The sequence below is a fragment of the Bombina bombina genome, chromosome 2 (genome assembly GCF_027579735.1).
Source record: "Bombina bombina isolate aBomBom1 chromosome 2, aBomBom1.pri, whole genome shotgun sequence".
Classification (NCBI taxonomy): domain Eukaryota; kingdom Metazoa; phylum Chordata; class Amphibia; order Anura; family Bombinatoridae; genus Bombina; species Bombina bombina.
This window is the reverse complement of record NC_069500.1, coordinates 76,483,564-76,508,970: the sequence shown is the minus strand read 5'-3', so window position 1 is coordinate 76,508,970 and position 25,407 is coordinate 76,483,564. Positions and strand designations below refer to the sequence as shown.

At 37.5% G+C, this 25,407-nt stretch overlaps 1 protein-coding gene across 1 annotated transcript in view; it reads right to left on the bottom strand.

Annotated features, from left to right (window-relative positions):
* DCC (DCC netrin 1 receptor) overlaps positions 1-25,407 on the bottom strand; it is a 980,012-nt gene that overhangs the window by 230,634 nt on the left and 723,971 nt on the right. The window contains exon 9 of the mRNA XM_053701117.1: positions 22,303-22,457. Within this exon, the coding sequence (XP_053557092.1) occupies positions 22,303-22,457 (155 nt within the window). The remainder of the gene's footprint in view (positions 1-22,302; positions 22,458-25,407) is intronic.

Genomic DNA, 25,407 nt, shown 5'->3' with positions numbered 1-25,407 from the left:
ATAGTATTAACCCCTAATCTGCCCTCCCTAACATCGCCGACACCTACCTTCAATTATTAACCCCTAATCTGCCGACCGGAGCTCACCGCTATTCTAATAAATGTATTAACCCCTAAAGCTAAGTCTAACCCTAACACTAACACCCCCCTAAGTTAAATATAATTTTTATCTAACGAAATAAATTAACTCTTATTAAATAAATGATTCCTATTTAAAGCTAAATACTTACCTGTAAAATAAATCCTAATATAGCTACAATATAAATTACATTTATATTATAGCTATTTTAGGATTAATATTTATTTTACAGGTAACTTTGTATTTATTTTAACCAGGTACAATAGCTATTAAATAGTTAAGAACTATTTAATAGTTACCTAGTTAAAATAATTACAAATTTACCTGTAAAATAAATCCTAACCTAAGATATAATTAAACCTAACACTACCCTATCAATAAAATAATTAAATAAACTACCTACAATTACCTACAATTAACCTAACACTACACTATCAATAAATTAATTAAACACAATTGCTACAAATAACTACAATTAAATAAACTATCTAAAGTACAAAAAATAAAAAAGAACTAAGTTACAGAAAATAAAAAAATATTTACAAACATAAGAAAAATATTACAACAATTTTAAACTAATTACACCTACTCTAAGCCCCCTAATAAAATAACAAAGACCCCCAAAATAAAAAATTCCCTACCCTATTCTAAATTTAAAAAGTTACAAGCTCTTTTACCTTACCAGCCCTGAACAGGGCCCTTTGCGGGGCATGCCCCAAGAATTTCAGCTCTTTTGCCTGTAAAAAAAAACATACAATACCCCCCCCCCAACATTACAACCCACCACCCACATACCCCTAATCTAACCCAAACCCCCCTTAAATAAACCTAACACTAAGCCCCTGATGATCTTCCTACCTTGTCTTCACCATGCCAGGTTCACCGATCCGTCCTGGCTCCAAGATCTTCATCCAACCCAAGCGGGGGTTGGCGATCCATAATCCGGTGCTCCAAAGTCTTCCTCCTATCCGGCAAGAAGAGGACATCCGGACCGGCAAACATCTTCTCCAAGCGGCATCTTCTATGTTCTTCCATCCGATGACGACCGGCTCCATCTTGAAGACCTCCAGCGCGGATCCATCCTCTTCTTCCGACGACTAGACGACGAATGACGGTTCCTTTAAGGGACGTCATCCAAGATGGCGTCCCTCGAATTCCGATTGGCTGATAGGATTCTATCAGCCAATCGGAATTAAGGTAGGAATTTTCTGATTGGCTGATGGAATCAGCCAATCAGAATCAAGTTCAATCCGATTGGCTGATCCAATCAGCCAATCAGATTGAGCTCGCATTCTATTGGCTGTTCCGATCAGCCAATACAATGCGAGCTCAATCTGATTGGCTGATTGGATCAGCCAATCGGATTGAACTTGATTCTGATTGGCTGATTCCATCAGCCAATCAGAAAATTCCTACCTTAATTCCGATTGGCTGATAGAATCCTATCAGCCAATCGGAATTCGAGGGACGCCATCTTGGATGACGTCCCTTAAAGGAACCGTCATTCGTCGTCTAGTCGTCGGAAGAAGAGGATGGATCCGCGCTGGAGGTCTTCAAGATGGAGCCGGTCGTCATCGGATGGAAGAACATAGAAGATGCCGCTTGGAGAAGATGTTTGCCGGTCCGGATGTCCTCTTCTTGCCGGATAGGAGGAAGACTTTGGAGCACCGGATTATGGATCGCCAACCCCCGCTTGGGTTGGATGAAGATCTTGGAGCCAGGACGGATCGGTGAACCTGGCATGGTGAAGACAAGGTAGGAAGATCATCAGGGGCTTAGTGTTAGGTTTATTTAAGGGGGGTTTGGGTTAGATTAGGGGTATGTGGGTGGTGGGTTGTAATGTTGGGGGGGGGGGGTATTGTATGTTTTTTTTTACAGGCAAAAGAGCTGAAATTCTTGGGGCATGCCCCGCAAAGGGCCCTGTTCAGGGCTGGTAAGGTAAAAGAGCTTGTAATTTTTGTATTTTAGAATAGGGTAGGGATTTTTTTATTTTGGGGGTCTTTGTTATTTTATTAGGGGGCTTAGAGTAGGTGTAATTAGTTTAAAATTGTTGTAATATTTTTCTTATTTTTGTAAATATTTTTTTATTTTCTGTAACTTAGTTCTTTTTTATTTTTTGTACTTTAGATAGTTTATTTAATTGTATTTATTTGTAGGAATTGTGTTTAATTAATTTATTGATAGTGTAGTGTTAGGTTAATTGTAGGTAATTGTAGGTAGTTTATTTAATTATTTTATTGATAGGGTAGTGTTAGGTTTAATTATAACTTAGGTTAGGATTTATTTTACAGGTAAATTTGTAATTATTTTAACTAGGTAACTATTAAATAGTTCTTAACTATTTAATAGCTATTGTACCTGGTTAAAATAAATACAAAGTTACCTGTAAAATAAATATTAATCCTAAAATAGCTATAATATAAATGTAATTTATATTGTAGCTATATTAGGATTTATTTTACAGGTAAGTATTTAGCTTTAAATAGGAATCATTTATTTAATAAGAGTTAATTTATTTCGTTAGAGGATTGAATTTCAAATACCATGTCTGCTCAATAAGGCCAGTGATAGGATTTTTGTTTACACAGCAAAGACACATTTTGCCACGCCCCCAAGGAAATGATATACCCTGCCATTACTGCTTCTTCACAAAAAGTGATGTGTTAAGCAGCTATACATAACTATTTTATCTATACTAATAGAGAAAATAGATTTCCATTATCACATCAAATTCTTGACTGTTAATCTAATCCTAGAGGGAGGAGAGAGAGAGCAAAAGAGAGGGGGGAGAGAGAGAGCAAAAGAGAGGGGGAGAGAGCGCAAAAGAGAGGGGGAGAGAGCACAAAAGAGAGAGGGGAGAGAGTGAAAGCAAAAAAGAGGGGTGGGAGAGAGTGCAAAAGAGAGGGGGAGAGAGAGAGCAAAAGAGAGGGGGAGAGAGAGAGCAAAAGAGAGGGAGGAGAGAGTGCAAAAGAGAGGGGGAGAGAGAGCACAAAAGAGAGGGGGGAGAGAGTGAAAGCAAAAAAGAGGCGAAGAGAGAGCGCAAAAGAGAGGGGGAGAGAGAGAGAGCAAAAGAAGGGGGAGAGAGAGCAAAAGAAAGGGGGAGAAAGAGAGCGCAAAAGAGAGGGGGGGAGAGAGAGAGCAAAATAGAGGGGGGAGAGAGAGCAAAAGAGAGGGGGAGAGAGAGAGCAAAAGAGAGGGGGGAGAGAGAGAGAAAAAAAAGAGAGGGGGGAGAGGGAGAGCAAGGGGTGGGACTGGTATACTGCAAAAAATGGCCCATGTACACGGGCTTTAGTATTAGTTTATTATAATTAGAATAGCTATAATGTGGTACTGCACAGTTATGACTTAGATCAATAAATATAAATCAGACATAGTGCAGAAGAAGATGTTTTGCAAGATATCAAATGTAGGAGGACTGTCAGTGCCCTTACAAGGGCCCATCAGTCCCGGCTACACTCATTAGGCTGGAGGGTGGAGGCACGTTCCGCTGCTATCGCCAGCTTCAGCAGCTCCCAGCTTTTCTGAATAACCTGAAATCTCTGCCTCCCTATATTTAAAAGAAGTCCCCTCCTATTCTAGCCATTAAGCCACCACATATGGCCCCTACTATGAAGCCAAAGTAAAGAAGCACAATTTTCACCCCCACTTGCAGTGGTCTCCTAGTCTGCCCTTATTGTAGCACCAGCCCTGTTGGTCATAGAGCTGGCGGTGGTGTGTATTGCATCGGTGTAGACTCAAAGGGGTCGATCAAAATCTAGCCACTGTATGCTCAAAAACTTTTTTTTTTTTTTTTACTTTCCTGCCAAACAGGTAAGCATAGATCACGATCCAAAAAATGATCTGTGCATTAAAAGAACACAGCCATATGTGTGCTTTCACTAGAAATGTTCAAGAAAGGCCTTTTCATGTGTCATAGAAACTGGAAAGCCACACAAAACTGAAATATACAATAAATAGCTATTTCACACCTCGTAAGGTTTCTGAAAAGTTCTTTTGAATAAACCATTCTGTTCATTGTGTAAGGGAAATGCTCATTTACATGTGTGAGATTAACCTATTGCAATCCAAAACCATCCTAATCACTGCTGTTCAACTCCATGATAGTCATACTGGCCATGTTTGCTCATTACTATATTGTTACTTTTAAAATATATATATGCAATTATTGATTTGAAAGCACAGTTAGTTTTACAGTTTGGTGTGATCTACATCTGAAAAAAGAAGACTAGGAGTTTTCTATTTGGACTTTTTCTATCTTGTAAAACTGGATTGTAACAGTACTGACACCACTCCATTGTAGTATTGTAGCTGCAAAGAAGATAAGCGGGCAAGATCTCCCATTTTTGAATGTGCTTTTAAAAAGAAATATGCCTTGGTAAATGTGCTTTCAAACAGGATACAGCCTTTGTGAACGGAAGTTCAATTATTTATGTGAAAAGATGGTATACTAACTATTTATGTTGCTAAAAAAACAGTCATAACTTTTACTAGATGCATTTTTGCTAATGGAAGTATAGTGCAAAATGCATCTGTTTAAAATCTAATTTTTGAGCTTTCTATCCCTTTAACCCCTTCAATGTCATTGCCAGGCAGTAAATGAATTTCTCTCTGGCAGCTATCTGATGGAGTACAAAGAAGGACAAACATATTATACAGAAGATTACTTTGGGCTATATTTTCCGCCAGGTTAAATTAAATTGACATAAAATAACTTAAGTTAAGTTTCTAAATATATACTGCAGCTAAAGCTTACCTGCAAAATGGTTTCTTTTTTTAACCCTCATTAGTCCCTTTAATTCAGGCATAGTTTTGCTTGCAGTAAGCTTCCCCCTAGACATTTCCATATATGGAAGGTACTATACAGGCCATAGCTATGACAGAATGCACTCATGCACATGCACGGTAGGGTGCACAGTCACATGACAGCTGACTAAAGCAGTACACAGTATAAAGCTGAAGCTTTCACAAAGCATGTGATATTATCTCCATGGAAACAAGGTAGCCTCTTGGCAACAAACAATAACAGCATCTGATGTCCCTACTCACCCCCCCCCTTACTTGCATAGGTAATTATCCTCACGTGCACACTTTGTTATATGATACCTCAGGGTTTGAAATAAGACACTAATAAAGGAGGTGGTGCAAGATTCACTTGGGAACATAAAAGTGTAAGGCCTAGATTTAGAGTTCGGCGGTAGCCGTCAAAACCAGCGTTAGAGGCTCCTAACGCTGGTTTTGGCCGCCCGCTGGTATTTGGAGTCAGTGATTAAAGGGTCTAACGCTCACTTTACAGCCGCGACTTTTCCATACCGCAGATCCCCCTACGCCATTTGCGTAGCCTATCTTTTCAATGGGATCTTTCTAACGCCGGTATTTAGAGTCGTTTCTGCAGTGAGCGTTAGAGCTCTAACGACAAGATTCCAGCCGCCTGAAAAAAGCAGGAGTTAAGAGCTTTCTGGCTAACGCCGGTTCATAAAGCTCTTAACTACTGTACCCTAAACTACACTAACACCCATAAACTACCTATGTACCCCTAAACCGAGGTCCCCCCACATCGCCGCCACTCGATTAAAATTTTTAACCCCTAATCTGCCGACCGCCACCTACGTTATACTTATGTACCCCTAATCTGCTGCCCCTAACCCCGCCGACCCCTATATTATATTTATTAACCCCTAACTTGCCCCACACAACGTCGCCGCAAGCTACTTAAAATAATTAACCCCTAATCTTCCGACCGCAAATCGCCGCCACCTACGTTATCCCTATGTACCCCTAATCTTCTGCCCCTAACATCGCCGACCCCTATGTTATATTTATTAACCCCTAATCTGCCCCCCACAACGTCGCCGACACCTACCTACACTTATTAACCCCTAATCTGCCGAGCGGACCTGAGCGCTACTATAATAAAGTTATTAACCCCTAATCCGCCTCACTAACCCTATCATAAATAGTATTAACCCCTAATCTGCCCTCCCTAACATCGCCGACACCTACCTTCAATTATTAACCCCTAATCTGCCGACCGGAGCTCACCGCTATTCTAATAAATGTATTAACCCCTAAAGCTAAGTCTAACCCTAACACTAACACCCCCCTAAGTTAAATATAATTTTTATCTAACGAAATAAATTAACTCTTATTAAATAAATGATTCCTATTTAAAGCTAAATACTTACCTGTAAAATAAATCCTAATATAGCTACAATATAAATTACATTTATATTATAGCTATTTTAGGATTAATATTTATTTTACAGGTAACTTTGTATTTATTTTAACCAGGTACAATAGCTATTAAATAGTTAAGAACTATTTAATAGTTACCTAGTTAAAATAATTACAAATTTACCTGTAAAATAAATCCTAACCTAAGATATAATTAAACCTAACACTACCCTATCAATAAAATAATTAAATAAACTACCTACAATTACCTACAATTAACCTAACACTACACTATCAATAAATTAATTAAACACAATTGCTACAAATAACTACAATTAAATAAACTATCTAAAGTACAAAAAATAAAAAAGAACTAAGTTACAGAAAATAAAAAAATATTTACAAACATAAGAAAAATATTACAACAATTTTAAACTAATTACACCTACTCTAAGCCCCCTAATAAAATAACAAAGACCCCCAAAATAAAAAATTCCCTACCCTATTCTAAATTTAAAAAGTTACAAGCTCTTTTACCTTACCAGCCCTGAACAGGGCCCTTTGCGGGGCATGCCCCAAGAATTTCAGCTCTTTTGCCTGTAAAAAAAAACATACAATACCCCCCCCCAACAGTACAACCCACCACCCACCTACCCCTAAGCTAACCCAAACCCCCCTTAAATAAACCTAACACTAAGCCCCTGATGATCTTCCTACCTTGTCTTCACCATGCCAGGTTCACCGATCCGTCCTGGCTCCAAGATCTTCATCCAACCCAAGCGGGGGTTGGCGATCCATAATCCGGTGCTCCAAAGTCTTCCTCCTATCCGGCAAGAAGAGGACATCCGGACCGGCAAACATCTTCTCCAAGCGGCATCTTCTATGTTCTTCCATCCGATGACGACCGGCTCCATCTTGAAGACCTCCAGCGCGGATCCATCCTCTTCTTCCGACGACTAGACGACGAATGACGGTTCCTTTAAGGGACGTCATCCAAGATGGCGTCCCTCGAATTCCGATTGGCTGATAGGATTCTATCAGCCAATCGGAATTAAGGTAGGAATTTTCTGATTGGCTGATGGAATCAGCCAATCAGAATCAAGTTCAATCCGATTGGCTGATCCAATCAGCCAATCAGATTGAGCTCGCATTCTATTGGCTGTTCCGATCAGCCAATACAATGCGAGCTCAATCTGATTGGCTGATTGGATCAGCCAATCGGATTGAACTTGATTCTGATTGGCTGATTCCATCAGCCAATCAGAAAATTCCTACCTTAATTCCGATTGGCTGATAGAATCCTATCAGCCAATCGGAATTCGAGGGACGCCATCTTGGATGACGTCCCTTAAAGGAACCGTCATTCGTCGTCTAGTCGTCGGAAGAAGAGGATGGATCCGCGCTGGAGGTCTTCAAGATGGAGCCGGTCGTCATCGGATGGAAGAACATAGAAGATGCCGCTTGGAGAAGATGTTTGCCGGTCCGGATGTCCTCTTCTTGCCGGATAGGAGGAAGACTTTGGAGCACCGGATTATGGATCGCCAACCCCCGCTTGGGTTGGATGAAGATCTTGGAGCCAGGACGGATCGGTGAACCTGGCATGGTGAAGACAAGGTAGGAAGATCATCAGGGGCTTAGTGTTAGGTTTATTTAAGGGGGGTTTGGGTTAGATTAGGGGTATGTGGGTGGTGGGTTGTAATGTTGGGGGGGGGTATTGTATGTTTTTTTTTACAGGCAAAAGAGCTGAAATTCTTGGGGCATGCCCCGCAAAGGGCCCTGTTCAGGGCTGGTAAGGTAAAAGAGCTTGTAATTTTTGTATTTTAGAATAGGGTAGGGAATTTTTTATTTTGGGGGTCTTTGTTATTTTATTAGGGGGCTTAGAGTAGGTGTAATTAGTTTAAAATTGTTGTAATATTTTTATTATGTTTGTAAATATTTTTTTATTTTCTGTAACTTAGTTCTTTTTTATTTTTTGTACTTTAGATAGTTTATTTAATTGTATTTATTTGTAGGAATTGTGTTTAATTAATTTATTGATAGTGTAGTGTTAGGTTAATTGTAGGTAATTGTAGGTAGTTTATTTAATTATTTTATTGATAGGGTAGTGTTAGGTTTAATTATAACTTAGGTTAGGATTTATTTTACAGGTAAATTTGTAATTATTTTAACTAGGTAACTATTAAATAGTTCTTAACTATTTAATAGCTATTGTACCTGGTTAAAATAAATACAAAGTTACCTGTAAAATAAATATTAATCCTAAAATAGCTATAATATAAATGTAATTTATATTGTAGCTATATTAGGATTTATTTTACAGGTAAGTATTTAGCTTTAAATAGGAATCATTTATTTAATAAGAGTTAATTTATTTCGTTAGATAAAAATTATATTTAACTTAGGGGGGTGTTAGTGTTAGGGTTAGACTTAGCTTTAGGGGTTAATACATTTATTAGAATAGCGGTGAGCTCCGGTCGGCAGATTAGGGGTTAATAATTGAAGGTAGGTGTCGGCGATGTTAGGGAGGGCAGATTAGGGGTTAATACTATTTATGATAGGGTTAGTGAGGCGGATTAGGGGTTAATAACTTTATTATAGTAGCGCTCAGGTCCGGTCGGCAGATTAGGGGTTAATAAGTGTAGGTAGGTGTCGGCGACGTTGTGGGGGGCAGATTAGGGGTTAATAAATATAACATAGGGGTCGGCGATGTTAGGGCAGCAGATTAGGGGTACATAGGGATAACGTAGGTGGCGGCGGTTTACGGAGCGGCAGATTAGGGGATTAAAAGTGTAATGCAGGGGTCAGCGATAGCGGGGGCGGCAGATTAGGGGTTAATAAGTGTAAGGCTAGGGGTGTTTAGACTCGGGGTACATGTTAGAGTGTTAGGTGCAGACGTAGGAAGTGTTTCCCCATAGGAAACAATGGGGCTGCGTTAGGAGCTGAACGCTGCTTTTTTGCAGGTGTTAGGTTTTTTTTCAGCTCAAACAGCCCCATTGTTTCCTATGGGAGAATCGTGCACGAGCACGTTTTTGAGGCCGGCCGCGTCCGTAAGCAACTCTGGTATCGAGAGTTGCATTTGCGGTAAAAATGCTCTACGCTCCTTTTTTGGAGCCTAACGCAGCATTTGTTTGAACTCTCGATACCAGAGTTAAATTTATGGTGCGGCCAGAAAAAAACCCGCGGAGCGTTAACAGCCCTTTTACCGCCGAACTCCAAATCTAGCCGTAAGTAATTTTACAGATTTTTGGAAATTTTAAAAATTAAAATACCTATAAGCTTTTTTTTTTTTTTTTGCACTTTTTTCACACACTGTTTTATCTCAGTTGACCCTTTTAGAATATGCACATAACTCAAAATGTTTTATGGCACTTTAATGTTTTTATTCAGATAGCTTAATTCAGCCTCTTAAATTATTCTGTCTTTTGCTTATTCTGGGCAAGATTACTAATGGAGCACAAAATATTGCTTACGCGAGCATGATATTGGCGCTGCACTCAGTAATACCAGTGCATGCAAATGTGCACTGGTATTACAAGTTGAGCGCAATGCGAACGCGACCTCATATTCGCATTGCAGGGAAGCTTTGTGCTAATGGGAGCCTCGTTCTCATGCCTTTTTTTCTACACTGCTCAGTTTAAGCCCTCGTAACTGCTTCTTGCAGTAAATAAAAATGCTAAAAAAATTATTTTAAGCAACTACACTACACTTCAATTTGAGGGCAATTAGGGGACATTTTGAAAATAAACCAGAGATCTGATCTCTGGTTAGTTTTCAGAGCACTAATTTCTACCACGAGCTTGCGGTAGCATTAATCAGCCACTTTTAATGGCTGGTTATTTAATATGAGTCTGTAAATGGGTGAATTTGCCCATTTACGGGCACGTGATAAATTAGTGCTCCACTTGTAATCTAGCATCTGTTTGCTAATTATGGTATACAAATAAACTGTAATTAGTGTTTACAAAATAGAAAATGTATGTGTCATGTTTCTATTGCACAAGACACAATTTCTAGCCTACTCTGCGTTGTACTTAAATCTTCATTCCATAAAAATAGAACACATAGCCAAGAATAAAACTGCTGTTGGAGATTATTTTTGGAAATGTTTGTGACAATTTTACAATGCATAGTTTAAAATGAAAATGTAAAACAAATATATCTATAAAAATACAAAGTAGAATAAAAGTAAACACAATGGGGCCAATTTACCAAAGTGCGAGCGGACATGATACAATGTAGTGTATAATGTCCGCCGCACATCGTGAACAGCTTGTGCAATGCCGCCCTCTACAGATGCACCGCCAATTGGCAGCTAGCAGGAGGTGTCAATCAGCCCGAACATATAGAGGCAGCCGACAAGTTATGGAGCAGCTGTCGTTAGACCGTTGCTTCATAACTACTGTTTCCAGCGAGCCTAAAAGCTCTCGCGGAAACAGGGGCATCAGGCTCTATTCGGAGCTTGATAATTCGGCCCTAGAGAGTTTCATGAAAGAAATATAATTCTGGTGAACTTGCTCAGTTAGTTTACTGGAATAGGCAAAGATTTTTGTATATGAATTTAAGTACAAATTATCAAATTGTTCATGTATTTATGTATAGAATTAAATTTTAATTGTGGTATTGGGAAAATTAAAGTTGAAAACTTAATGTAAGATTTGTTTAAAAAATAAACAAAACAAAAAAAAAACAAATTGTAAATTAATTTTAATATCTTAATTCTGTTTTGTTTTTTTCAATAAATTCAGGTATAAATTACATTTAATAGATTAAAAATATGATGCTTAAAATACATGTTGAATGTTTTGCTAAAATGTATCATTAATTTAGAACAAATTCAGCTAATATTCATTATTTATAATGAACGTATCAAAATATTTGCCTATCCCTGCTGGTCAACTTTGGCCAACTCAAAAATATCCACTGCAGCAATATTTCACACCTCAGGCAGCCATATTGGATTTGAATGCTATTTAAAAATTAAGTAAGATTACAAACAATATTGTATTCTTGCAGCAAATCTTTGCCACCTACACAAATGCATATATATTGCATATATATATATATATATATATATATATATATATATATATATATATATATATATATATATATATATATATATATATATAGTCAGTAGGAGCTAGTGACTCAAAAAGTGTAAATATAAAATTACTGCGCACATTTTGGTAATGAAAGTAAAATTGCATGCTCTATCTCTCCGTTTAAAGGGACACTGAACCCAAAAATTTTCTTTCGTGATTCAGATAGAGCATGAAATTTTAAGAAACTTTCTAATTTACTCCTATTTTCAATGTTTCTTCGTTCTCTTGCTATCTTTATAAAAAAAAGAAGACATCTTAGCTTTTTTCTTGGTGCAGTACTCTGGACAGCAGTTTTTGATTGGTGGATGAATTTATCCACCAATCAGCAAGGACAACCTAGGTTGTTCACCAAAAATGGGCCGACATTTAAACTTACATTCTTGCATTTCAAATAAAGATTCCAAAAGAATGAAGACAATTTGATAATAGGAGTAAATTAGAAAGTTGCTTAAAATTTCATGCTCTATCTGAATCACAAAAGAAAAAATTTGGGTTCAGTGTCACTTTAAGTTACAAAAATAAATAAATAAAAATTAGTAAAAAAATACTTGCAAAAGAAAATCTCTAGAAAGTTTAGAAAATACTGCTTTTTTCAAGCAGTCCTCGAAAACTTGCTGAAGTTCGCCCTAATATTAACAGTGTATCTTACCTGCATTTCTTTTTCTAATACGATACAGATCGAAATAAACCTGCTTGATAATACAAGCCACATATTTTTGAATTGAGCCCTTTGAGTTTAACTCTTGAGGAAAAAACTATCAGGTAGATTACAAGTTATGGGCGCAACAGGGTGCGAAACAAACGCAACAAAAGTTCAAACAGCCGACTTGTGCATGCGATATGGTTGCGTTGAGCTCCATACCGCACAAAATACAAGTGCTGTTTTGACGTGCTTGTGCATGCATTCCCCATAGACATCAATAGGGAGAGCGGGTTAGAAAAAACCTAACACCTGCGATCACAGAATGAAAAGCTTCGTAACGCAACCCCATTGATGTTTATGGGGGAAAAAAAGTTACGTTTAAACCTAACACCCTAACATAAACCCCAAGTCTAAAAACCCCTAATCTGCCGCCCCCGACATCGCCGACACCTATATAAAGTTATTAACCCCTAATCTGCCGCTCCCGATATTGCCACCACCGAAATAAATCTATTAACCCATAATCTGTTGCTCCCGATATCGCCGCCACTATATTAAAGTTATTAACCCCTATTCCCCTGAACCCCAACATCACCCACACTATAATAAATCTATTAACCCCTATCCCGCCGCTCCCGTCATCGCTGCCACTAAATAAAGTTATTAACCCCTAAACCTCTTGCCTACCACATCACTACCACTAAATAAACCTATTAACCCCTACACCACCAGCCCCCCACATTGCAACAACCTAAATTAAACTATGTTAACCCCTAAACCTAACCGTAACCCTAACCCTAAACCTAACACCCCCTAACTTTAACATAATTAAAATAGAGCTAAATTAAAGTTACAAATATTAACTAAATAATACCTATTTAAATCTAAATACATACTTACCTGTAAAATAAAAACTAAGCTAGCTACAATATAACTAATAGTTATATTGTAGCTAGCTTAGATTTTAATTTATTTTCACAGGTAAGTTTGCATTTATTTTAACTAGGTAGACTAGTTATTAAATAGTTATTAACTATTTACTAACTACCTAGTTAAAATAAAAACAAACGTACCTGTGAAATAAAACCTAAGCTGCCTTACACTAAAACCTAAAATTACAAAAAATAAAAAAACCTACCATTACAAAAAATAACAAATGAAAATATCCAAAAACAATAAAAATTATTCCTCTTCTTATGCCCTTTTAAAAAAAAAAAAACCCCACCCCAAAGCAAAAAAACCCTAATCTATAATAAACTACCTAGGGCCCTTAAAAAGGCTTTTTGTGGTTCCTTAAAATGGCCTTTTGTAGGGCATTGCCCTAAAGAAATTAGCTCTTTCTACAAAAGAAAAACAAACACCCCCTAACAGTATACAAACCCCCACCCCCCAAACCCACAAAATAAAAATAAAGCAAAACCTAATCTACCCATTGCCCTGAAAAGGGCATTTGTATGGGCATTGCCCATAAAAGGGCATTAGCTCTTTTGCTGCCCATTAAAAATAAAAATGGCTATTCTAAAAAGAAAAACCCACCCCAAAACGATTTTTTTTTTACACAAAACAACAAACGAATTATCCAAAATAATAACAATTATTCCTATTCTAATACCCATTTTAAAAAAAAAATCACCGCAAAATAAAATAAACCTAATCTATAATAAACTAACAATAGCCCTTAAAAGGGCCTTTTGTAGGGCATTGCCCTAAAGAAATCAGCTATTTTTCAAAACATAAATACAAAGACCCACTAACATTACAAACCCCCACCCCAAACCCACAAAATAAAAAAAAACTATCTAAAAAAACCTAATCTACCCATTGCCTTGAAAAGAGCATTTGTATGTATCTTTTAAGAAATGCCCAACCCCTAGTCTAAAAAAAAAAAACACCCAAAAAACTTTAAAAAAAAAACCTAACACTAACTCCTCTTTAGGTACTCACAGTTGCTGAAGTCCCACTTGAAGGATCTTCATCCCGACAGCTCCATCTTCATCCAGATGGCTCCATCTTCATCCAGGCGGCATCTTCTATCTTCTTCCCAGCGGCGTCTTCTATCTTCATCCCGGCGGCGCGGAGTGGGTCCATCCTGAAGATATCCAGCATGGAGCATCCTCTTCATACCATCGCCGCCGTATACTGAATATTCAATGCAAGGGAGCCTTTGTAAAATGGCGTCCCTTGCATTCCTATTGGCTGATTTAATTTTGGAAATTCAAATCAGCCAATAGGATGAGAGCTACTGAAATTCTATTAGCTGATTTGAATAGCCAATAGAATTTCAGTAGCTCTCATCCTATTGGCTGATTTGAATTTCCAAAATGAAATCAGCCAATAGGCATACAAGGGACGCCGTTTTGAAAAGGCTACCTTGCATTCAAGATTCAGCATACGGCGGCAACCATATGAAGAGGATGCTCTGCGCCAGATGTCTTCAGGGTGGACCCGCTCTGCGCCGCCGGGATCAAGACAGAAGACGCCGTCAGGATGAAGATAGAAGATGCCGCCTGGATGAAGGTAAGTTTTAATTTAATTTAAGATATGGAAATTGTAATTTTAATATAAAGTTAGGGGACTTTTGGTTTAGGGGTTACTAGTTTAAATGAGTTTATTGTGATGTGGGGGGCTTTTGGTTTAGGGGTTAATAGTTTAATTTAGTATATTTCATTTTGGGGGACTTGCAGTTTAGGGCTTAATAGGTTTAATATAGTGGCGGCGGTGGCGGGAGCGGCAGAATAGGGGTTAAATTAGGGGTTTATTATAGTGGGAGCGATGTGGGAGGACGACAGATTAGGGGTTAATAACTTTATAATAGTGGTGACGATGTCGGGGCGCGACAGAATAGGGGTTAATAAATTGTATTAGTGTCAGCGATGTCAGGAGCGGCAGATTAGGGGTTAATAACTTTAAAATATTGTTTTGCGATGCCTGAGGGCCTCGGTTTAGGGGTTAATAGGTAGTTTATGGGTGTTTAGTGTACTTTGTAATAGTTTAGTTATGAGTTTTATGTAACAGTTTTGTTGCGTAAAACTCATAACTACTGCTCTCAGATGGCTGTACGGATCTTGTCGTTATAGGGTGTAACGCAAGCTTTTTAGCCTCACCGCAAAACTTGTAATGGCAGCGCTATGAAAGTCCCATGAAAAAGCATCATTTTAACAAATGCGTTGCTGTTTTAATGCTGTTTTAACACTGAAATTGCCATTTTTTCAGCATTTAAACACGAACGCAAAACTTGTAATCTAGGTGATTGTAACTAATATAATCATTATTACATTGTCCATTTTCATTATTTAAGGATAATGTACTTTACATAGAAAAAATATATATTTATACTAAACCAGCTACAAAGCAAACAAAATTAGAACAAACATAATATACAAAAATGTATCTTCAAATAATTACTATCAATTCAAACAGTATTGTCCCTTTAGTTGTAGTATTTAAATATAATATGATTTAAAATATAACTAATGAAACTGATTTCATTAGCTTTACTAATAAAAGGTTACTCTATAAATTATACAGTACTGATTGTGTCAATAAAAGATAATTAATGGATCACGGTCATCTTGCAATATTTTTGTTCAATGGTTAAAAAAACTCAGATACAACTTACATAAGAAATCCACTAATTTTCTAATTATGTCAAAATTTTGACATTTAGATAAACTGAAAAAGGAAATAATTGATTCCCTTGTCCTCGGCATGTGGCAGGAACAGATTAGACACGTTTTATTTCTCAAGGGATTCAAATCACGACTTATAGGACTTTGGTAAAATTATACATAAAAAAGCAACCAGAAGTGGAAGCTTATGAAGATTTAATCTTCTGTTGGGAAGAAAAAAAAAAACTTCCATTAAACTACCAGCTCTTCAAATTTTGATGATTATAAAAAAAAAAATAAAAAAAAAAAAAAAGGACAAATGCAGCACTACTGATCTCTTAAAGAGATTATTTTACAAGACATTGCTTCTGTTCAAATAGGCATCTGTGGGGCTAATACTACCTTATTCCTTTTTTATTATTATCAAATATTTTAAAGCCTTATTGCTTCTTTCTGAAACAAGTGCAGATTGTATAAATATATTTTTTTCTAAATTGTGAAGAAACAAATTAACTCTATAGCCAGTTCTCTTTTTCCAAAATTATGTGGGGTTAAAAAGTATATTAGAAAACAATATTATGAAGCTATGAAGTCTCAGGTGATTAATGGTCATAGACATATATTGGTCATAGGCATATTTGTATCTAAAATAGATATGGTTAGCTGACTTGCTATACTTCTAATAAGAGGCCAGTTATAGACATATATTGGTTATAGGCATATTTGTATCTAAAATAGATATGGTTAGCTGACTTGCTATACTTCTAATAAGAGACCAGTTATAGATATATATTGGTTATAGGCATATTTGTATCTAAAATAGATATGGTTAGCTGACTTGCTATACTTCTAATAAGACACCAGTTATAGACATATATTGGTTAAAGACATATTTGTACTTAAAATAGATATGGTCAGCTGACTTGCTATACTTCTAATAAGAGACCAGTTATAGACATATTGGTTATAGGCATATTTGTATCTAAAATAGATATGGTCAGCTGACTTGCTATACTTCTAATAAGAGGCCAGTTATAGACATATATTGGTTATAGGCATATTTGTATCTAAAATAGATATGGTTAGCTGACTTGCTATGCTTCTAATAAGAGGCCAGTTATAGACATATATTGGTTAAAGACATATTTGTACTTAAAATAGATATGGTCAGCTGACTTGCTATACTTCTAATAAGAGACCAGTTATAGACATATATTGGTTAAAGACATATTTGTACTTAAAATAGATATGGTCAGCTGACTTGCTATAATTCTAATAAGAAGCCAGTTAACGACATATATTGGTTATAGGCATATTTGTATCTAAAAGCTTAAATTATGCTTACCCCAGGCAAAGGCTCAAATATCTCCCCCACTTCCCTCATCCCCCAGTCATTCTGCCAAGGGAACAAGGAACAGTAGGGGAAACAGGGTGAAAAAAGGTGCCAGAACAACAAATAAAAAAAGAATTTAAGGCCTCCCACAGAATAAAAACAGATGGGGAGCTGTGGACTCTCCCAGTACAGAAGAAAAGAAAATTATCAGGTAAGAATAATTTAAGTTTTTCTTCTTAAAACGAGGAGAGTCCACAGATGCATTTGTTACTTTTGGGAAATCAATACCCAAGCTTAAATAAGAACACTGAATGCAAACGGGCGGGAACAAAGAGGCGGCCCATTCTGATGGCACCACAGCCTGACACAACCCGGATACCCGTTAAAAAACTACTTCAACAGAAGCAGGAGGTACAAAATATGGAAGGGGACAAGGTAACTGGACATCAAATAGAACCATAAGATCCCAGTTAGAGATCACACTAAATTCTGGACTCCACTGAGCACAAAAGCCTCTGAGGAGACAACAATCCCACTCTCTAGAAGCACACAAAGAAAAACCTCTCAATGAACAATGGCAAGGGAAACAACAAACAAACTCCCACACCACATTCTCCATAACTGAAAGAAGGGAAGAATCAGATAATAAGGTCCGAAAGAACCTACATAAACAATCTCCAAAAAATCAGGAAAAAACAGAGAGAGAAGCCCCTAGCATAACTCAAAAAGAGTGGCTACCAGGCTGCAAGAGGACAAAAGCCCGTCGAAAAATAGTCTACCGACGGAGGAGAGCAAGGAAAGTAAAAATTCCAGATCACCTCCTACATGGATCCAAAAAGAACCAATGGAACGCCTTAACCAGAACCAAAGTCCCAGTAGGACAAAGGGACAAAAGGTAGAACAAGACTACCTTACCATAGACAGCTAACTAGCACAGAGAAACTGAACACCCATAGGTCAGAAAAAAAAACCAGGGAGCAGAACAGGAATGGAATAGTAACATCCGTTTATGCCACAAACGAAAGCCGCAGGCTTCCGTCGGATAGGCAGTCATACTAAACGTCCAACCATAGTAACTAGCCAAATGAGTAGCTAGCAAACTTGCACCAGGACATTCCTGGAAAAGAACAAGAGAAAAAAAATCAGAAAGCAGGGCAGACCAACTTCCTCCCTACTAGAAAACTAGGTAAGGGAGGACAACACCTTGACCAATAAAGAAGAACCAACTACCCGCTAAGGGAAGGCTTCTCAACCTAAGTAAGGATTCTTCAGGAGACAAGAGACATGCTCGATGCCCAAACAGAACAGTCAGAATTCCTGACCCCTACTCCAATCAAACAGTCCTATAACAGAATCGACTGATAATGTCCCCAAGGACAAGAGAGATTAAAAAATCCTAGCATTGACAAGGCCCAGAGATCAGATAACAAATCTCCAGCCACGAGTTCCTAAGGAAAAGAAGCAGGAAAGAGGCACTCGGGATCCAGGATACCTATCCTGGTTACCCCGCTGAAACCCAAAAGGAGGGTACACTTCAGACAAGAGAAACCCTTGACCCACTGAATTCCTAGAGACAGATGAGGAAAACTACCTCAGGAGGAACCAACTGGATAGGTGCAGTAGACCAGAGCCTTCCAAATAGAAGGAAAACAAAGAAACACAGGAATATTACAGTAAAGAAATTCCCAGGAAAAACTTCCTCCATCTCTCCAGAAGAGAGAAAGAACTGCTCCAGTAGGAACAAGGAGATTTCCCCAGGACCGAGAAAACAAGCTTACTACTGAACGCCAGACAAATCCAAGACTATTAAAATCTGTAAAACAGATTAACCAAACTGCCAAGCCAAGGACAAGGACTAGGTTAAAAAACCAGACCCCAAAAAATGGTGCCGGATCAAAACCAAAAACCTTGCAGAACATCCACAATGTTACCTGGAAATGAAATTTAAACAAAACTTGATGCATGCCATATCCCCATGGGGTCTTGAACTCTTATCTCTCATGAAGTATTGCAGAGGTTGACCACTCAGCCCAAAAAGGCTTCTAAGATAACACCCACAAAGTCCAAAAGCAAAGGAAGGAAACAAAAGAGATCAGAACTCCATGATTGAGAGAAAATCAGTCTCTAAAGATCCAGTCTGGATCAACCCTTAGACAACCTACAGCTCAAGGAATTAAGGAATGCATGAGCACCCTAAAACTCCTATCAGGTGACGGCAAGAGAGACTTTATAACAATCCTCCAGATCCCCAAGTATATAGGATCAAAAAGAGGATACTGCAAGGACAAAAACGGTCCCTAAGAACTGGGTCTCGGCAACCAGATGACCGAAAGCCCTACCCCAAAAGGCAAGGGGAAGGGAAAAGCACAGCAATCCTCAAAAAAAGAGGAGAGAAACACTGGCAAAAGAGATCTGAAAATCGGACAATCCCATCCACAAGGAGTACCAATAGGGAGGAATAATCGGCCACTACACCAAGTACTGGAGATCTCAGTGCAGATATCTGATCCTCCCCCTTTGGAAGGGAGGACTCCTGTCCAAAGGACCTCAAAAACTACAAATATATTGCCATAGCAGAATTCGTAATCCAAGCAAACCATGTAAGCAATGCAGGGACAAAACACTTAGTATCGAGTATGACCAAACATCGGACGCCCCACCAAGATGAAATAAAGTAGGACCAGCCTAATATCTAGGATAGAAGGGCCTCCTATAACTTGTAGAAACAAGAAAAACAACCTCGTAACAAGCGGTAAGCAAACTTAGTACCCAAACAGGACCAACTTGTTGTCAAGGATACAAGATATCCGATATAACCTCAAAAGTACAGAGTGAATTAGTACCCAACCAGAACCAGCCTGCTGACCAGGGTACAACCAAACTGTTCAAGGGGAAAGATCCGATATAATCGAACTCTCACCTGACACCCCCAGGTTAAGGGGACACAGATGAACTCTTCGTTTGCAATTAGAAAGATGTAAGTGCACCAACTCCAAAGATATGGCCATGCAGAACCGTACAGTAACCTCTGGTGGAAATAAACCTCTTCCGGAGAAGGGGTAACAGTATGTGGGACAACTGCCTGTGTAGAAACATAATATTCTAGGGAATGCACCTCATGGGACACCAAATCCTCAGAGGCGGATGGCTCAGTGGTCTCTAACCTCACCCCAGAGGGAGAAGAGAGCATTCTATTATGGCATACAGAACATAATTGATTGGGCTGGATTACCCTGGCCTCCTCACAATCTATGCAAATAACAGAATCTGGATCAGAGAAATCCTTCTCCGAACTATAAGAATCCTCCATAGCTTGACTAATTAAATTATGGACAAAAGCAACTGGCACCTTACACCCCCAATGGCTGGGGCACTCACCATGACCCAGACAAGTAGAGAAACAGATCCTCTCCACCGACACTCGGTCACGATACAGAAATGGAAAATGAAAACGTGACCACAACCGGTCACAAGGTGCGACATGTTGGCCAAAGAAAAGCACGTGTCAGTCAACAAGAACTGTATATCTCTAAAAAATTGTAGGTTCCGTAATAGCCATGAGCCCAACATTTCTACACATAAGCAGACAGAATCACATAACAAACATGATTAAAGTCCCCCACTGCTAAATAACCCCCCTCATGAGACATTAACCCTTGATTCCATAAAGAATCCCACTGAGACCCTGTCTTCTACCATTTACATTACATTCCCACAATAAAAGGAAAATTAAATGATCTTACCGGAATCTATGCCATGGAACAGTAACACGGCCCTTCAAGTTTGACAGATAGTAGCGTTGCTTCTGATATGGACTTGAGTGAAGAAAGCAGGCAGCGAAACTCGTCAACGCTGATTGCTTGTGGAGCAGTTAATATGAGTCGGGATGGTTTCACAGAAAGACTCTCCCTGCATCTCCGTACTCTAACTTTCATCCATGTTCTCACTGAGAGGCTGACAGGACTACTTAAAACTCCTGTCCCATCTTGAAGAGTACTACCCTCCATAAGAGACTACTCCGAAATCATCTGACACTTCTCTATCAACCTCCTGTGACGAAAGGCAAAGAATGACTGGAGGATAAGGGAAGTGGGGGAGGTATTTGTGCCTTTGGCTGGGGTGTCTTTGCCTCCTCCTGGTGGCCGGGTTCTGTATTTCCCAAAAGTAATGAATGCAACTGTGAACTCTCCCCGTCTGAAGAAAAGAAAATTATCAGGTAAGCATAGCTGACTTGCTATGCTTCTAATATGAAGCTAGTTATATATATATATTGGTTATAGACATATTTGTATCTTATATGGTAAGCTGACTTGCTATACTTCTAATAAGAGACCAGTTATAGACATATATTGGTTATAGGTATATTTGTACCTAAAATAGATATGGTCAGCTGACTTGCTATATTTCTAATGAGCCCAGTTATAGCTGTTTAATAACAACATTGGGTTATACACGTCACTTGAAAAGAATGACTTTATAATCTTGGAACCCTGTGAATAGATCCCAATGTCAAATGCTTATTTTCCTACAAAAATGAATGTAGCTATAACTAATGTTTTATAATACACTGTGTGTATTGTATCATAGCCATATTTATTAATTTTCTATTTAAAGGGTGTTCCTGCTGTTAGCTCCAATGTGCAGTGGGAATTAACTGAACAAATATTATTAGCCAATGGCAAGAGGCATATGTGTGTAGCTACCATTGTAATGCATTGAGCTCCTGGGGCTACCTAGATATACTTCTTGAACAATTCATATATTGACATGTGCAATCATAAAATGGAGTAAACTTAAAGGGACAGTCAAGTCCAAAATAATCTTTGATAATTCAGATAGGGTATGCAATTTTAAACAACCTTCCAATGTATTTTTATCACCAATTTTGCTTTGTTCTCTTGGTATTCTTAGTTGAAAGCTAAACCTAGGAGGCTCATATGCTAATTTCTTAGACCTTGAAGGATGCCTCTTATGTGAATGCAATTTGACAGTTTTTCACCACTAGAGGGCGTTAGTTCATGTATGTCATATAGATAACATTGAGCTCTCACACGTAAAGTTACCTAGGAGTAAGCACTGATTGGCTAAAATGCAAGTGAAAAGAACTGAAATAAGGGGGCAGATTGTAGAGGCTTAGATAAGGTAATCACAGAGGTAAAAAGTGTATTATTATAACTGTGTTGGTTATGCAAAACTGGGGAATGGGTAATAAATGGATTATCTATATTTTTAAACAACTAAAATTCTGGTGTTGACTGTCCCTTTAATAACAGAAGTAAATTGAAAAAAAAAATAACATTATATGTTCTATCTAAACCATGAACGTCTAGCTTTCATATTCCTTTAAATATATTTTGTAGTACTTACATTCCGGTTGCGTCACAACTTTGAGAGGTTGGGAGCTCTCGCCAGGTCCCCACTCATTGTACGCGACAACACGAAAGGAGTAAGATTCTTCTGGTTTTAGATTTCCCACAGTGAGCTGCAATGTTACCGGTTGCGATGTATTCATAGCACGTTCCCTGTGCAAAAACAGTTCATCAGTAAATTAGGTTATTATTGTATTGAAAAAGGTAGACAGATGTTCATAAATAAGAGTAGGTAAATGTTTGTGTTTAGCTCTTTTTCTCTTGCAAAAAAAAATGAAAATGTTCTAGTTGTGCAATGTTTAAACGTTAAAAATTAAGGTGAATACTGATCACGGCTTTTAAATTACCTAATTTGTGAATAAAAATAACTTTCTGTGAAGCATAGAAAAACCCAAATTGCTTTAAAACCTCATATGAGAGTAGTTATAACTTTTAATTAATAAACCCCTTGAAGTATGTTAAAAGCTGAGTCTTGCCTAATCTTTTTGCTTCTGTGTAATGAGGAACTGATTGACACTTGATTGGATGGCTAAAAATTTCTATATATGCATTGTAACATAGGACCATACAATGGAAGCAGCTAAGATATTATTTTTCAGCAAACAGTTTTCTCATTACACAGAATGATTTATTATGTATTTGTTAGGAGTAGTATTTCTGTCCTTTATTACGTTTCTATATAGTAACCTTCAATTCCGATTATTTTAAATGGTTTTAGATCAGATTATTTAGCTATGTTAGTAACCACATCCAGTGAAAAGGTCACGTTAAAAGGAAGAGATGAAACGGTTTACTTGGGATGACTCTGCAATACTCTTGGTAAAACCACAACAACAAAATCAAAAAGAGATTAAGTGCCATTTTATTTTTACCCTTTGTATTACATTTTTTTAGATTTTCTTTCAAAACTACCATTTTTATTTGGTCAATTATGTCAGACGCCTTTGGCATAATTCTTCTTGGCAAAAATGTCAATTCCACACTATCAAATCTCCATGTTTCCTAAAGCGACACATAATTCTATGTACAAAAAAAAAAAAATACTGTAAAGTCTAAACAGTTTGTTAAACTTAAATTTGCAACCTTTTTACTGCATTTGTTTATCAATAGCAAAACTCCAAACCACCATGTGCCTTATTTGGAGGAGACAATTTGTCTGCCAACAACAAGGATAGCCATGTTCGTAATGTTAGCTGTTATCAGCTAAAGCAATTTAGGGCAGTGTTTCTGAACCTCAGTCTACAAGTACCCTTACAGGCCCGGTTTTCCTTATAGCTGAACACATGCACAGGCAAACTAACCAGCTAATCAGTAACCATGGTTACTAACCTGCTCTCACTTATCAGCTGATTATTTCACCTGTGCACTGGTTCAGCTATAATGAAAACCTGACCTGTTGAGGGTACTTGAGAACAGCGGTTGAGAAACAATGATTTAGAGAAACATGTGCAGCAGGGTTAGTGGAGAAGTCAGCAAGGTGCACTTTAAGTTCTAAGAATTAGACATTTCTTACTTTGCATTATTAATACTATTATTATCGGTTATTTTGTAGAGCTTAATTAAATGAAAAGGGCCAAAATAAATAATGAACGTATTTAGCAATCTTGTTTTATTACGCATAACTAAACATTTTAAATAAAAATATCATACTGTCTCTTTAAGGTTATCAGCATTCAATAGGCAAGTGCAAGGATATAAGCTCTGGAACAGATTGAGGGCTAACACTCATGCTTTGCATAAGAAAATCAAGCATAACTAAACCATAAATAAAGGTAAAATAGAAAAATACTTAGACTTTTTAATAGATTATATGTAGTTTAGTTAGAGAAAAATATATATTTACTTATATGACCTTTTAAATTGTTGAAACAAGATGCATTCAACTGTACACCTTTAATGGCCCAATGCTTAGAAGTGAGAGAGTAACTATAAAAATAGTTATAGTTAAATTATGTTAAACTAATGAAATCCAAAAAATAGTATATGAAATAAATATATAAATAAAATCAGAACATTTGTTGTGCAGTTGTCAAGATGATAATTATGAATAAGCTAACATATATATATATATATATATATATATATATATATATATATATATATATATATATATATATATATACACACAAACACACATATAAACGAATGCACCAAAACAATTTAAATAAATTCATGTAAATGTTTTAAAGGTACAGGGGAAAAAGTTTCCTTGTAGCCTTATACCTTTAGCATGCTGGAAACCCGCACTACCCCAAGTACTCTTCTTTACAGAACCCCGGCCGCACTAATAGGAGGCTTAGAAGGTTTATTAACGTGGCCGGTTCTCTGTGAAGAAGAGGACTTGGGGTAGTGCGGTTTTCCACCATGCTAAAGGTATAAGGCTACAAGTAAAATATTTTACCTGTAGCTTTGGAACATTTATATTCATTTAACGAATAGTAATGTAAATGTTTTAATAATATTCAGTATTAATTTAGTTTAAAATAAAATGAATACTGACTAGTGCAGCCAACTTATAATTTTGAAAAATTCTTCCAAACTGAAGTGCATGACATTTCCAGTGGTCCTGGATGACTTAGAGATTTGAGTATTTCCTTTCTTTAACATCGAGTAGAATACTATACTATACTTTTTGTTAATAAAAAAATAATTTATTACATAAAAGTCGATAAAACACCACCCGCAGGGTGTCTACTCACAAAAAGTACCCTCAAACAGAATGAGGTATGAAAAAGCTCAAGTACATGTTGTCCCACAAAAGATCCACAGTGATCACTGATACTAGTATCTCACGTTCAGTTGTTCAATAAACTATTTCTGTCAAGCGTCAACGCACCTAGGCGGTTGGTATTACAGTCTCCTCACTGTGTTCCTGGATTGTGAGCGCCAGGGAACTTACACCAGACTTACATGGTCAATCGCTGACGTAAGGTTGGCGTGGCCTTACACATATGTGTGTGTGGTCATAAATCATCAAACAAAGCTGAAGTAATTTAATTTTTGTGCCAGGGGTGGTATAAAGTCACCCAACAACAATGTAAAAGTTGCATGAAAGCTGTGATAGAAAATCAGGGTTATTCCACCAAGTATTGATTTCTAAATT